Source organism: Gorilla gorilla, chromosome 13 (genome assembly GCF_029281585.2).
Source record: "Gorilla gorilla gorilla isolate KB3781 chromosome 13, NHGRI_mGorGor1-v2.1_pri, whole genome shotgun sequence".
Taxonomy (NCBI): domain Eukaryota; kingdom Metazoa; phylum Chordata; class Mammalia; order Primates; family Hominidae; genus Gorilla; species Gorilla gorilla.
The window spans coordinates 24,403,572-24,418,787 of NC_073237.2; the positions used below are offsets into that span (position 1 = coordinate 24,403,572).

General features: G+C 37.3%; 1 protein-coding gene across 1 annotated transcript in view; it reads left to right on the plus strand.

Moving 5' to 3' along the window:
- Positions 1–15,216, plus strand: part of ANKRD18A (ankyrin repeat domain 18A) — a 55,362-nt gene that overhangs the window by 14,496 nt on the left and 25,650 nt on the right. The window contains 8 exon segments of the mRNA XM_063696225.1: positions 997–1,030; positions 1,032–1,048; positions 1,623–1,757; positions 2,698–2,751; positions 5,434–5,507; positions 10,172–10,684; positions 10,686–11,090; positions 12,671–12,820. Of these exon segments, the coding sequence (XP_063552295.1) occupies positions 997–1,030; positions 1,032–1,048; positions 1,623–1,757; positions 2,698–2,751; positions 5,434–5,507; positions 10,172–10,684; positions 10,686–11,090; positions 12,671–12,820 (1,382 nt within the window).

Below are 15,216 nucleotides of genomic sequence, written 5' to 3' on the forward strand. Positions count from 1 at the left end.
ACCAGGCTGGGCGTGGTGGCTCATGTGTAATCCCAGCACATGGGAGGCCAAGGAAGGCAGATCACTTGAGGTCAGGAGTTTGAGACCAGCCTGACCAATATGGTGAAACCCTATCTCTACTAAAAGTACAAAAATTAGCCAGGCATGGGGGTGGGCACCTGTATTCCCAACTACTCTGGAGGCTGAGGCAGAAGAATTGCTTGAACCCAGGAGGTGGAGATTGCAGTGAGCCGGAATGCACCACTGCACTCCAGCCTGGGTGACAGAGCAAGATTCCATCTCAAAAAAAACCATACTCTGTTACCATTAGGCAAGAGATAATCATAATAAATGTTCCAATAGCCAAACTCTAGGCTCCAAAAATTATAATACCATTATAAAAATGGTTCACAATAACAAAAATATAACACCTAATGCATTGTACAATCTGAACTGTATAAAGACACCGTTAATTTAGTACATAATTGTCAAACCACTTCTATAAGTTAGGTTTGGCAAATTGCAGGAGACAAAGATGGAATTGACATAGTTTTTGTCTTTAAGGTGCTCATAATAGAATATAGATGACTATTTAATTTGTGTTTTTTCAACAGAGTTTTTAAGAAAAATATTGTAATTCATTCAAATACTTATCCACTTAGATAATAACTATCATGTATCTGTTACAGAGTAAGCATTTTTCCAATGTTACAAAATACATTTAAAAAATACAGTTGGGAGATTGTTATTACCACTATTATTTATTTTATTTACTACCTGAAATAGTGCTTACTGTGTGTCCAATGTCATCTGGGAGTTTATAGTTATTATTTATTACATATGTATCATGTTCAGTATGTGCCAGGCACGTTTACGTTTGTGGCGATGAATGCAGTCTTCTAAAATGTGGGTAGGATTTAGGGTAAGCGTGCAGAGTGAGTGGAACTTTGCCAGGTAAGGAGGCAGAGGGGTGATGCTTGGCAGAAAGAGTATCTAACAAGCTTGCATGTTTGACAGAAGCAGCAGCCATGAAGAATGAAAGTTTTAAAACACGGAGCAAGTTCAAAAGGTAGGACACCTGAGTGAACTTTGTAGAGTTTATGAGCAGTTCAAATTTACTAGTGCAAAAAATATATATGGAGTGCTTGATGATGAGGTGAAAATAGCTTATAGTTATTATTTATTATACTTAGTATGTGTCAGTGAAGGCAAGCTTAGGAAAGACTTTGTTGTTGTTTTACCTGTGTCTAGAAACAAGTTCAATAAAAGACTTCTAATAGTATAGAAATGAGTAGATCTTATCCTGTAGGCCAGGGGAAACTTCTGAGGTAGAATGCTTTTGGCTGCAAATACTGGAAGACCTAACAGTGGCCAAAACCATAAGAGCCAGACTTGTTTTGGTTGTCCAGTGATATTATTGGATTCCACTTGTTCATCTTTCAGTTATGGTGTTGGGAGTGTCTTGTTCATGTCTCCCTTCATGGCTGGCTACTTAGCAACAGCTCCAAACACCATGTTCTCACAAGACAGTATCTAAAGGCTGGAAGGGCTGCTTTTCTTCACATGTGTCTTTTAAATTGGGAGAAAATTCAGAAGCATGCAGGGGACTTTTTGTAAATTTTTTTTTCCTTCGGGGGATGTAGTCTCGCTCTATCACCAGTCTGGAGTCCAGTGGCATGATCTCAGATCACTGCAGCCTTCACCTCCCAGGTTCAAGCAATTCTCCTGCCTCAGCCTCCCGAGGAGCTGGGACAACAGGCACATGCGACCACGCCCAGGTAATTTTTGTATTTTTAGTAGAGACAGGGTTTTACCATGTTGGCCAGGATGGTCTCAGTCTCTTGACCTCGTGATCCGCCTGCCTCGGCCTCCCAGAGTGCTGGGATTACAGAGATGAGCCACCGTGTTCAGCCCTTTCTGTAATACTTTATTAGCTGGGTCACACCACATGCTCATTCCTAAACCAGGCACTGGGAAAGCAAATGTAGTTATATGATTAGCTTAGAATAATCACTTATGTTTTGAAGATGAGGAGGGGTATTGGGATAATAAATATCCACATAGATTTGTGATTCTCCAGCAAGAAACAACAAGGAACTGCTCTTGGGTAGGGAGCCAACAGTGTTTGCTCTAGAAATTCATTGGAAAATTGTAAGCAGGGGAGGCATTAGATTCAATTTGAGATTTAGGGCATTCTGTTCAGGGTATAAAGCTGGGATTGGCAAGCTTTCTCTGTAAAGGGCCAAATAGGAAATATTTTAGGCCATGTGGTCTCTCTCTCTCTTTTTCAAGAACAATTTAAGCAGCTGAAGGCCATGTGGTCTCTGTCATAGCTACTCAACCCTGCCATTGTAGTGTGAAAGCCGTCATAGGTAGCATGTCAGTGAATAGGCATGACTGTACTCTCATAAAACTTCATTGAGAAAAAACATATGGTAGGCAGGATTTGGCCTGTGGTCTGCAGTGTACTGATCCATTTTGTAGAGGATAGATGGAGGATAGATGTCACCTGGGAGCGTATAGTTATTATTTACTGTGTATTTAGTATGTTCATTAGATGCCATTCACTTTTAAATTTGTGGTGATGAGTGCAAGCTTCTAAAAAAAATGGGTAGGATTTAGGGTAAGCATGCAGAGTAAGTGAAACTTTGCCAGTTAAGGAGGCAGAGGGATGATGTTTTCCAGAAGGAATATCTAACAAGTTTGCATGTTTGACAGAAACAGCAGCTATGAAGCCTGCAAATTTGAAAAAAAGAAAAGAACGTGCAAAAGGTAAGACACTTGAGTATCTCTACTCTTAACCATGTAAAGAGACTGGGAGACAAGGGAAGCTTCAGCCGTAGTTAATGGTATAGTTTCCTTGTCACAAATCCATGGAGTACATCAGTCTGTTACAAGGTTTTCACCCATCCATGATAAAATAAAATGATGGAGCTCCAGTTTATTCATTTGAAAATATTGGTGTTGCTGGGGACGGTGGCTCCTGCCTGTAATGAGTCAGTGTTGGAGGCTGAGACAGAAGCATCCCTTGAGGCTTGGAGGTCCAGCAGCCTGGGCAACATCGCCAGACCCCGTGACTATTTTTTCAAAAACTATAACTGGGTGTGGTGTTCTGCACCTGTAATTCCAGCTACCTGGGAGGCCGAAGCAGGAGAATTACTTCAGCCTAGAACTTTGAGCCTGCAGTTAGCTGTGATAGCAACATTATAATGTAGCCTGGGTGGCAGAGTGAGACCCCATCTCTCAGAAAATTCAAGTCAAATAAGATAAGATACAATAAAATAAAATGTTGGTGTTTTTCTTGGAATTATGCTTTTCTTTTTTTTAATTTTTTTTTAATTTTTTATTATACTTTAAGTTTTAGGGTACATGTGCACGATGTGCAGGTTAGTTACATATGTATACATGTGCCATGCTGGTGCACTGCACCCACTAACTCGTCATCTAGCATTAGGTATATCTCCCAATGCTATCCCTCCCCCCTCCCCCCACCCCACAACAGTCCCCAGAGTGTGTCCCCTTCCTGTGTCCATGTGATCTCATTGTTCAATTCCCACCTATGAGTGAGAATATGCGGTGTTTGGTTTTTTGTTCTTGCAATAGTTTACTGAGAATGATGATTTCCAATTTCATCCATGTCCCTACAAAGGACATGAACTCATCATTTTTTATGGCTGCATAGTATTCCATGGTGTATATGTGCCACATTTTCTTAATCCAGTCTGTCATTGTTGGACATTTGGGTTGGTTCCAAGTCTTTGCTATTGTGAATAATGCCACAATAAACATACATGTGCATGTGTCTTTATAGCAGCAGGATTTATAGTCCTTTGGGTATATACCCAGTAATGGGATGGCTGGGTCAAATGGTATTTCCAGTTCTAGATCCCTGAGGAATCGTCACACTGACTTCCACAATGGTTGAACTAGTTTACAGTCCCACCAACAGTGTAAAAGTGTTCCTATTTCTCCACATCCTCTCCAGCACCTGTTGTTTCCTGACTTTTTAATGATTGCCATTCTAACTGGTGTGAGGAATTATGCTTTTCTAATTTGTTTTGCTTTTTTAAAAAATTTAAGAAATGACAATAATAGTTGGTTTACATAAGGCTTTCAGAAACTGGCTTCTGCCCAAATCTCCATCTGCAGCCCTTTCTCTGTCTGCCCCTTTTTCTGGCATTACTGAGCTGCTGGTGATGCCCCTGTCACTATCCTTCTCATGTAAACAAAAACATACGCTCTGGGAGGCTTCTCTCCCTCTCTTGCCACTGCCTGGCATGTGCTATCTTTCCTGCCCTCTGCCTCTTTTAATCTGGTGAATCTCATTGTCTAAGTCTCAGCTCAGGCATGATCTCTAGAAAAGCCATCCCTGACAGCTTTTATTCTCATTCTTTAAACACCTGTGCCTACCACTTAGCAGGAACTCAATAAATATTTAGTAAAACAAAGACTGTCTGCACAAAGATGATTGCTACAGTCTAGCAACAAAGGGGATAGACATGCAAAGACCTGATGTGCAGCTCAGATGGTGAAGTGACACTAGAAAAATTCAAAAAGTACTAAGGGAGCCCCAAGAAAGGAGACACCTGTGTACGTGGAGAAGATAGCCAGATTCAGGGAGGACTTCACATAGAATTTTGAGCCTTTTTTCCTTTTTTTTTTTTCTGTTTTTGGAAACAAGTTTTTACTCTGACACCCAGGGTGGAGTGCAATGGTGTGATCGAGACTCACTGCAAACTGAAACTCCTGGGCTTAAGGGATCCTCTTGCCTCAACCTCTTGAGTACCTGGGACTATAGGCACAGACCACTATGCCTGGCAAATTTTCTATAGAGTCAGGGTTTCACTATGGTCTCTGGGCTGGTCTTAAACTCCTGGCTTCAAGCAGTTATCCCACCTGGGCCTTCCAAAGTGCTGGGATTACAGGTGTGAGCTACGTGCCCAGCCTACATTCTGAGTCTTAAAACACAAAAATAAATTCCTCAGAATTGTAGAGGAAAATATTTCAGATGTAAAAAACAGGGTGTACACTATAAAGGTATAACAGTAACAAAAATTTTGCAAATTATTAGTAAATAACATGCTTAGCATGTTGTTAAAAAGATACTATTATGAAGCAGAGAATAGTAAAGTGTTACTTTATATGTTTTTACTGTATTTTTAAATTTTGTTTTGTTTCCAGCAGTTCTTTTTTTATATTGGGTGGAATAATTTTTGGGTGACCCTGAGACTTTTGCATGGCTTGAACCTGCTGATATCTAGTGTTTCCCCAAGTGGTTTGTTAAAGTTTTAGATAATTAGAAATGTTTCTTAAAAATGTAAATATTCCAGTAAACATTAAGCTTCATTTAAACTCTCAATTTATAAAAGAAAAGTGTGTGTTGTTCTGTATCAATTTTTATAAAGATTATAGTCTTTAAGTCATTCATTTTAACTAAACATACGGATTTGTCAGCAGAACACAACCTAAAAGTGGCTTCAAAGGAAAAGCAAGAAAGGCTCGAAAGAAGTGAAAATAAACAGCCACAGGTATGTAACAATTTAAATTTCTGGTTTAATATTGGTTTGTTTGTTTATTTTTCTTTAATAACATAGCATAGTCCAAATGAAGTGACCTTTTAGACTATCCTTTTAGAATCCAACAGAGCATAATTTCATGTTGAATTTTAAAATATTTTAGCCTGTTATAAAATGTAAAATATTCTTATAGTCTATAGTAACTCATAGCTATCTGTACCCTTGGAATTGAGGCCAGAAATTTCCAGAACTCTCTTTGCTCTTTTATTTTTATAATCTTCTTCATGATAAAGAAGGTAACATCAAAAATTGAGTTGTATTGCTAAGCAAGAGAAATGCTGAGCAATTGAACGGTGATGGCCACTGATTTCACCTCATGTGAAAGGAGTCATCATTCCCAGTGCTTCAAACTGCAATTTTATGTTGCCAGTCACCAGTGCTGAGGTTAAAGACTTCTTCTGTTTTTTGGTTTCTGGTTGCCTTCAGTGTCTATGTTCAGGGAGAAGATGGGGTCATAAAAGCAATCCAACTGCCTATTGAGAGAATTATGCTTTCCAGAATGGGACTTTGGTGTCAGGGTGCAAACAATAACTTTCTTGTTTTAACATAAGTAGAAAATGCTATGAAAATTTGTAAAGCGCTGTCACTAGTGGAGCTTAGAATATATCAGACCTGGATATAAGCAGATAACCTATCTAGATAACACTATCATATTACAGTATAGCATTTGAAGTAGAATCTAAAAGTTTTCTTCCCTTTCTGATTGGTATTCATTTTGGCTTCTAATAATTTAGCATTTGCCTACTCTTTAATTAATCCTAGAAATATGAATTCACTGTAGGGGTTCACTATTTAGGGTATGCTGAGGTAAAAATCTTTTCAAGAGAGAAAGCCTTTAGATACTACATATCATCTGTGAACCTATTTCTGTCAGATTTAATTGATAATGAATTAAGTTTACTCCAAAGAAACAGTGAGAGTTAAGCTTCCTGGTTCACGTTTTTCCCCTATATTAAGCCAAGGGAAATTATTTTTACTTCTTAGTTATAATCCAGCAACTTAGGAGTAGTAAAACATAGATTAAGTTTCACAGTTCAGTTTTAATTATTTTCTATTTTTTATTTGTTCATACTTAATTTAGAATAAGTTAATTTTAAAACACGCACCCGGTCAGAAAAGACATCTGAGAAACAAAAGAAGCAAATTAATTTTCCACTTTTGCACCTGCAAAAAAATGTATCAAGAACCAGAACTGAGTAAGAATTGTAATAAAGAGGAGATATCTGTATATTCAGGACTTCCTTTAAAATTCATTACAATTCTGGGCGTGGTGGCTCACACCTGTAATCCCAGCACTTTGGGAGGCTGAGGCAGGCGGATCATCTGAGGTCAGGAGTTCGAGACCAGCCTGACCAACATGGAGAAACCCCGTCTCTACTAAAAATACAAAATTAGCTGGGTGTGGTGGTGCATGCCTGTAATCCCAGCTACTCGGGAGGCTGAGGCAGGAGAGTTGCTTGAACCTGGGAGGCAGAGGTTGTGTTGAGCCAAGATCATGCCATTGCACTCCAGCCTGGGCAACAAGAGTGAAAGTCTATCTGAAAAAAAAAAAAAAATTTCATTACAAAAAAGTTCAACTGAAGATTGGTGAAAGTTTTGAAAAATCCAGAATTACTGTTTGTCCTGAGGAAGAGCTCTTACATTGTCACTCTAAAGAGGGACAAACTTAAAGGGAGTGCCCCGTAATCTGATGAATCCTATCCCTGATGGTGAGGAAGCAGATGCACCTGGAGTGTCTAACTCTGTGCTATTCCAGGCATTGGCTGAACAGAAGGAGCCCATCTCACTCAGGTCTTGTCATTGCATTTATACTCTGGGTCCCTCCAACACCCTTGCCAGTCATTTTCTAAGCTTTATTCAAATGAAAATAGATCAGACTGTAAAAATTATAACAAAGCAGACATGTAGCCTGTTTCTCACAGAGATGAAGAAGAAAGAGAATTGTTGTAATGATACAGAAATTGAAAAATTAAGGAACCCAGTAGTTATGGCTGAAATGAAAAAAGACCAAGAGTTTGATATGCAAATACGAGAAAATATAACCCAAAATACCACAGATTGGAAATTAGTCATTAGACATTGGCCTCAGTCTGTAGGTCCAAAAAGTCTTTTTGATTTGTGGTTTGCTCACTCCAAAGAATGGAAGCATGTGATACAAATAGAAAGCTGCAGTATTTCTGCTATTGCAGACACTTACAAAGCCGAAAACCAATACAGCGCTTGTTCCACAAGCCATATGGAACTTAGAAGCTCTTCTAAAGCTTAGAAGGTGTTTGGCAAGTGTGTTTCAGGGACCCACATATGACAGTCCCACTGCTAATATCTATAAAAGCATGAAACCTGAATTAGAAAATGTGAGTTATTCTCCACCACATAGTGACAGAACATCAAAAGCATATCTAGAAGAAGACTTACAGCAAGATATGCAAAGGCTTAAGAATGAGACAGGCTTGTTACAAGTAGAGTTCCTGGCTTTGAAGAAAAAATGTTCAACTATAAAAGAGGTTCCCTTGCTGCTTCTCTTATTATAAGTTATCTGATCCGTTCTGGTTTTCTACTCAAGAAAATCTCATGTGTATAGTTACAGTGGGGTTATCTAAATGTGTAATTATGTGTCAAAGTAGATTAGTGCTGCTGTCTAAATGACGGTTCTGGAAAACATTCTGATAATCTTTGTTCATTCATCAACCTAAGTCTCACTGTGAGTTTTCCAAGTGGCATATGGGCTGGGAAAATTATTTAGCCATATACCATGTGACCTTCTGAACCGGATAAGCATAAGGGAAATTGCTAAAGAAATAATGTCTAGATTCTTTTTTCTATATTCATTTAAAGATGGATTACATTTATTTAAATGATAAAATGGTAATACAGTGGGAGGAAAGCAATGGCTGAGAAGGGACATGAAAATGTATCTGACCTTGAGAGTTGCAACCAATATTCCCAGCCAAACCAGTCTGTTTAATGTGCTTCCATGCATGCAAGTTTATCTGTTTGACTCAAACTGTTTAAACTTATAATTCCATCATGGCCACTTTAAATGTTTTTGGAAACAAATACACATACTTTCACATATTTAAGAAAATCACCACTCTCCAATGTTTCTGCTGAATCAGACTTTTACATGATGTTGTTTAATAAAATATGGTAGGTTTTGACATGTATGATTTTATCATATAAGTAGCATAACTCCTCAGCCAAAAATTTAGCATTTGACTCTATAGTAGAAGGCTGAGTCCTGTACATTATGTTCTAAAGATAGACAAAAATCTAGAGATTTTCTTCTTTCAAAGTAAAAGCAGATGAGGCCTCCCACCACCCTCTGAGCCATTAAATTGTTTTGCCATAGTCACACTTTTAATTTATTTGACGAATTTGATGTATTTATCTGGTAATTGATGTAATTCTGCAATATGTAACTGTATCTTCCCTTTTGGTGCCATGAAATGCTAGGCAATGCCACCTTAGGAGCTTTGGGCGAGTTACTTAATATTTCTTGGTTTTACTTCCATTATCAAGTAGATAATGGGGCTAGAGTGGACAGCTGTACTGTGTATCTTCCAGCTATAAACTTCTGTGGTGATTGAATGTACATTTGAGGAACATCTCATTTTCCAGGATTCCACACTAGAAACTCAGCAGTTTCACTCGGCTCCTTGTGTTGTGGCAAACTTTGGTTCCTCTATTTCAGTGAGCACCTTCACTTTTTTGATATCCCAGGAACCAAATGAAAAAATAAGGAGAAAAGGCAGTGGGGAAAAGAATATCTTAGTGCAGAAAGGGAAAGCTTCTTTTCTGTTTCTGAAGCCCCACAAGGTCACATCCTCTCAATCTGGCTATTTCGTGGAGAATCCAGGTGACAAAGGCAGAAGACACATTTTATGCCTGTGTCTTTTTGTTTCTGTTTTTGTGTTGATATATTTACACCACAGAGGTAACTGTGATCTGATGGAGAACTAGAAGTAGAGTCAGAAGCCCTGAGGAAAATCCTGCAGCTTGCTTATATTTTTAACCTGTCTTTTTTAAGGATTGTGATAACTAAATAAGTTCATCAATGTATGTATGTAGAAGTGCTTAGTACAATGTCTAGATTTATGATTTAGTAAATGGAATTCTTACAACTAAAAAATGTTGAGTCAAATCACAATAGAATATGATCAGGGAAACAGAACTTTTAAAACTTTGAGAGATTTTATCTGTCCAAATAGATGTGGAGGTAAAGCTCTTACTATAGGGTGGTGTCTGGGTTAGATATCAGAGTATTAATGCAATTTCCTTTTTCCAAGATTTTAATTTAGTCAAATTTTTTAACAACTTTATGCTTTGAGTTTGTTGTAATTCAGAGAAAGGCTTTTCCAATTCTGATATTCTTAAAAATTCTCTAGAGTGTGTGTGTGTGTGTATTTTATGGATTCATTGACTTCAAATACATTTTTGAATTTTTGAAATGTATGTTCTCTAAGGTTCAATGTTTTGCTCCAACTTTTTCTCCAGTTGGATATCCACTTACAGCAACTTTTAATTGCATGAATGTATAGGTTGCTTTTCACTTCAGAAATAACCATCATAGATTATTTTATTGAGTGCTAACTAAAAATTTGTTTTGTTTTATTTAGGATTCTCAAAGTTATGGAAAAAAGAAGGATGCGATGTATGGAAATTTTATGTTGAAGAGAGACATTGCCAGGCTCAAAGAGGAATTATATGCAATAAAAAATGACAGTCTCAGAAAGGAAAAGAAATATATTCAGGAAATTAAAAGCATTACAGAAATAAATGCTAACTTTGAAAAGAGTGTAAGACTCAATGAAGAAATGATAACAAAAAAAGTGGCCCGGTATTCGCAACAGCTTAATGATCTGAAAGCTGAGAATGCAAGGCTGAATTCAGAATTGGAGAAGGAAAAACACAACAAAGAAAGACTAGAAGCTGAAGTTGAATCCCTCCATTCTAGCCTGGCCACTGCTATAAATCAGTACAATGAAATTGTGGAAAGAAAAGACCTAGAACTAGTTTTATGGAGAGCAGATGATGTTTCTAGACATGAAAAAATGGATTCTAATATTTCTCAACTAACAGATAAGAATGAGTTGCTTACTGAACAGGTCCATAAAGCTCGGGTGAAGTTCAAATACCTTAAAAGGTAAGCTCCGTGAGACAAGAGATGCTCTCAGGGAAAAGACATTGGCTTTAGGAAGTGTACAGCTGGACCTAAAGCAAGCGCAGCATCGAATAAAGGAAATGAAGCAGATGCATCCAAATGGGGAAGCTAAAGAAAGTCAATCCATTGGAAAGCAGAACTCTTTAGAGGAGAGAATACGTCAACAAGAACTTGAAAATGTCTTGCTTGAACGACAACTAGAGGATGCTCGTAAGGAAGGCAATAATAAAGAGATAGTCATTAATATCCACAGAGACTGTCTTGAGAATGGAAAGGAAGATCTTCTAGAAGAAAGAAATAAGGAATTAATGAATGAATATAATTATTTAAAAGAAAAACTCCTTCAGTATGAAAAAGAAAAAGCAGAAAGAGAAGTAAGTATGAAGAAAACTATAACCTTCTGGAAAGAAAATTTAAACATTTCATTGTGGCTATATGTTGAACCTAGTTCAATATAAAAATAAATAGATGAAAATGTGTTTACCATTCTGTATAATTCCATTTACATGAATCATCCAGGAAATACATGTATAGGGACAGAAAGATGATTAATGTTTGTGTAGGCCTGGGGCTGGAAGCAGGTCGTGACTGCTAATGGGCATTAGGGATTGTCCTGGAGTGATGAAAATGTTCTAAAGTTGGATTGTAGAGATGGTTGCACAACACAGTAAATTTACTAAAAATCTTTGAACTGTTTGTTAAAACAGATAAATTCTATAAATCATATTTCAACAAAGCTGTTTGAATAAAAATCATATTTCAACGAAGCTGTTTTAATAAACCAAAAAAGTGTTTACTGTATCAGCTTGGAAACATACTTTGTCTCCAGGAGATAAAAGGTAGAGCTGACAGATGCTTTCCTTTGAGTAAAGACATTATGTCACCTATGAAATGTTAGTAGATGCAGAGCAATGCTGATAAGGTGTGTAGTCTTAGACTACTGAAATAAGAAATGTAACGTCTTCATGTTGCCGCATTTTAAGAGCATAATGAAGCAGGTAAGTAGAAATGCTTGTACCTGAAATGCATATTTTGAAATTCACATTCAATTAAGTGAGCCGCTTTGACACTTCATTCTAGATTTTCCAGATGAACTGAAGTGTGTTGCTGTGTCTTGTGATGCTTTTCCTTCAGTGGCTCTCTCTTTTATGTATTTTAGTTGGTATAACTTTGTTTTGATTCATACCAATGTGACTTAAGTCTGAAAATATGTCAGTCTCACATTATGTATTTTTCTGACCACTAAGTATTTTAAAGACTTCTGCTTGTTATAAAATCACAATTTGGAATAAATGTGGTAAATTTTAGCAAAAAAAATTTGATGTAATGTTTCCACTGGCAGGTATTTATAATTTACTGTGAATATTTTTATGAGTAATTAGCTCATAATTTACATTTTAAGTCTCAATGACTATCATTTGGATATAATTCTTTCCAGTACAAAGATACTTTTAGCTGTCTGTGATTTATGAGTTTGACATTGAATCCCCATTTTCAGACTAATGAGGGGTGGCAGAGTTCACGGAGAGTGGGATTGAAGTTTGTATGGGACAGAGTTGTAGGAGCTGAGGTCAGGGAGGGAGGTAGAGGCCATGTTACCTAGGGCCTTGAAGGCTGTTGGAATTTTACTTTTATTCTGTGGTAGGAATCCGTTGGAAGGATTTCAACAGGCGACTGAATATGTGAGGAACTCAGGTCGAGTTGAGGGTCTAAGGTGAATGAATAGCGGGCTGGATCAATCTGTCATGTAAGAGAATACCAATTTGGCAGGAATATAACACCTTCTATGTCCCTCACTGAATTCAGTAATAAAGAAGAAAGTGTACATATGAGGAAAAGAAAGTGAATCTGTGTATGTGGTAATAATTTTCAAAGTATGTATGCTAGAGTTAAATATTAACATAATTTAATAATAAGGCACTTTATAAAATTGGTAACAAAAATATTTTGTCAGGTGATTGTGAGAGAATTTCAAGAAGAACTGGTCGATCACCTTAAAAAATTTTCAATATCAGAGTCTCCACTGGAAGGTACATCACATTGTCATATTAATTTGGATGAGACATGGACTTCAAAGAAGAAATTATTTCAAGTAGAAATTCAAGTATGTATGGAATTTAACATGTAGACAGTTAATCTGTAGCTGGTTGAATAATATAAAGTGTCTTAGGATACTAATTTCAGTGGACAGCTTGATTTTGTATTTTCATTATAATTGATCATTACCATTTTATTATCTTTATAACGTACTTACTTCTTCAACTCTGGCTCTTGTTCTGCCATTTTGAAATAATAGTTGCATATGTTTTCTCTTATAATATCTACTCTTGGGAAAGTTGAGAATAATACATCATTCCTCATAGAAAATTGACTTTTTTCCTGTTAAACTATTTTTAGATAATTTCCTTAATTCCTTGGTGAGGCAAGCCAGATTAAGTCAGAAGAGAATGTTTAATGGAATATTCCAGCAAGTTGTCTTATTTCTTCACTTTTGTGAATGGACACAGCAGCTGTGTGTATTCATTTCATGGATTCTAGGTTAACTTGTACAGAAAGGCCATCATACTGTTCTTTGAAATGCACATGTTTTAGGTTAATTTACAAACTACTTGAAAAGTTAGGCATTGCCTTCATCTTCCTTTCATTTAAAATATACTGTAATGGCATAGAAATACTCAGATCTAATAGAGTATGTACATCCAAAATAGAGAGCTCAGAAAATTATCTGGATCCTACCATGGGATTTTAAAAACAGTTTCTCTGAGAGATAATTCACATGTTAGACAGTTCAACCATTTAAAATGTACAACTCAGTGTCTGTTAGTTGTGTCAGTGTCACAGTGCTGTGTGGTCATCAGCATAATCAATGCTAGAACATTTTCACCACTCTGAAAAGCAACCCTACATCTCTTAGCCATGACTGCAACCCCACTCCATGTCTCTCCACCTACCCCAGTTGTAGGCAACCACCATCCACTTTTGTCACCACAGATTTGCATGGTCTGCATATTTAAACACATAGAGTCATACAATATGAAGTCCTTTCTGACTGACTCTTTCACTTAACAGAATGTTTTCAGAATTTTATCCATGTCATAGCACATATCGGTAGTTTATTCCTTCTTATTGTCAAATAATAGTCTATTTCATAGCTACACCAGTTTTCCATTCATTCATCAGCTGATGGACCTTTAGGTTGTCTCCACTTTTTGGCTATTATGAAAACAGCTGTTGCGAACATTCATTTACAGGTTATTGTATGGACATATGCTTTTATTTCCCTGCCATTGGACTCTATCCTCAGAGTTAATTGGGCAGATGTCAGCACCAGTTTTACCCATGCTGTCTTTCCTGCCTTCTCAGTTCCTGCTCATCTAGCCTCATTCATTCAGACCTGGCAGGCAATTTCCTCTTCTTGAAGCTTTCTCTGACTGTTCTCTCACTGACCTTACATCTCAGCACTTATTGCCCAGTCTGCAGAACAACTTAGCCCTTAATTTGACATGGCTTTTAATTTTTAATGGAAGACAATTTTGTCTTAACATAAATTTGCTTAAAGGGAAAATAATATATGACATGAATGTCACCTATCCTTGTATAAATTGAAAATATTAGCTTGGCAACTTTCAGCATAGAACAAAATATACCCTACCAATTAGTTCTTTGAGACATTAACACAGTAAATCTTTTATTCTAAGTGTATTTTTAGCAATTAAATATGAAATTAAAACCAATTAGTCTAATAGAGGAGAATTGTTCAATCAAATGCTCATGTTTTTCTCAGTATGAAAAAAGAATCTAAATTTGCCTTCCTTCACTATGTAGCCAAAACTGTATTTCTGGATGGTTGCCAGTTTGTCAGCTGAATAGTTCTGGCTGCAGCTTGTCTGATGAAGGACAGCACAGCTCCTTAATCCGAGCACTCAGCAGAGTACTCGTGAAGGCAGTGCCACAGCAACAGCTGCTGGGAGGGAATTGATTCAGAAGACTTGATTTAGCAATAGAGTCCAGGGTTTTCAGCTCCGTGGCTCAGCCTGTCTCTGCTGGTCATGTCGGTTATGTACTACTCAATCCAGGAGGTGCTGTTTCCATTGTAGTACATACGTGACTGTTGCCCACTGAGTCACACAGAGAGAAGAGTAAGCTATAAATGATACACTCCCCATTTGCTGCCACTTTCAGTGGTGTGAAGAATGATTCAGTGCATCTATAGGAGGCCACTTCCATTGGAATGCCACCTCCCTAACACATACAATGGTCAAGAGATAAAAAACAGTGAAAATTATCATGCTAATAGCAAATATTGTCTGTAGCTCACTATGTACATGTACTCTTCTAAGTGCTTCTAAGCAAATCTTACCTGTAGCTCACCATGCACCACATACTCTTCTAAGTGCTTCGTGTCACTCCCTGGTTTAAGCTTCCCAACATCCCAGTGAAGTAGATGGTATTATTCTCTCCATTTCATAGATAAAGAACCAGAGACACAGAAAATTAATT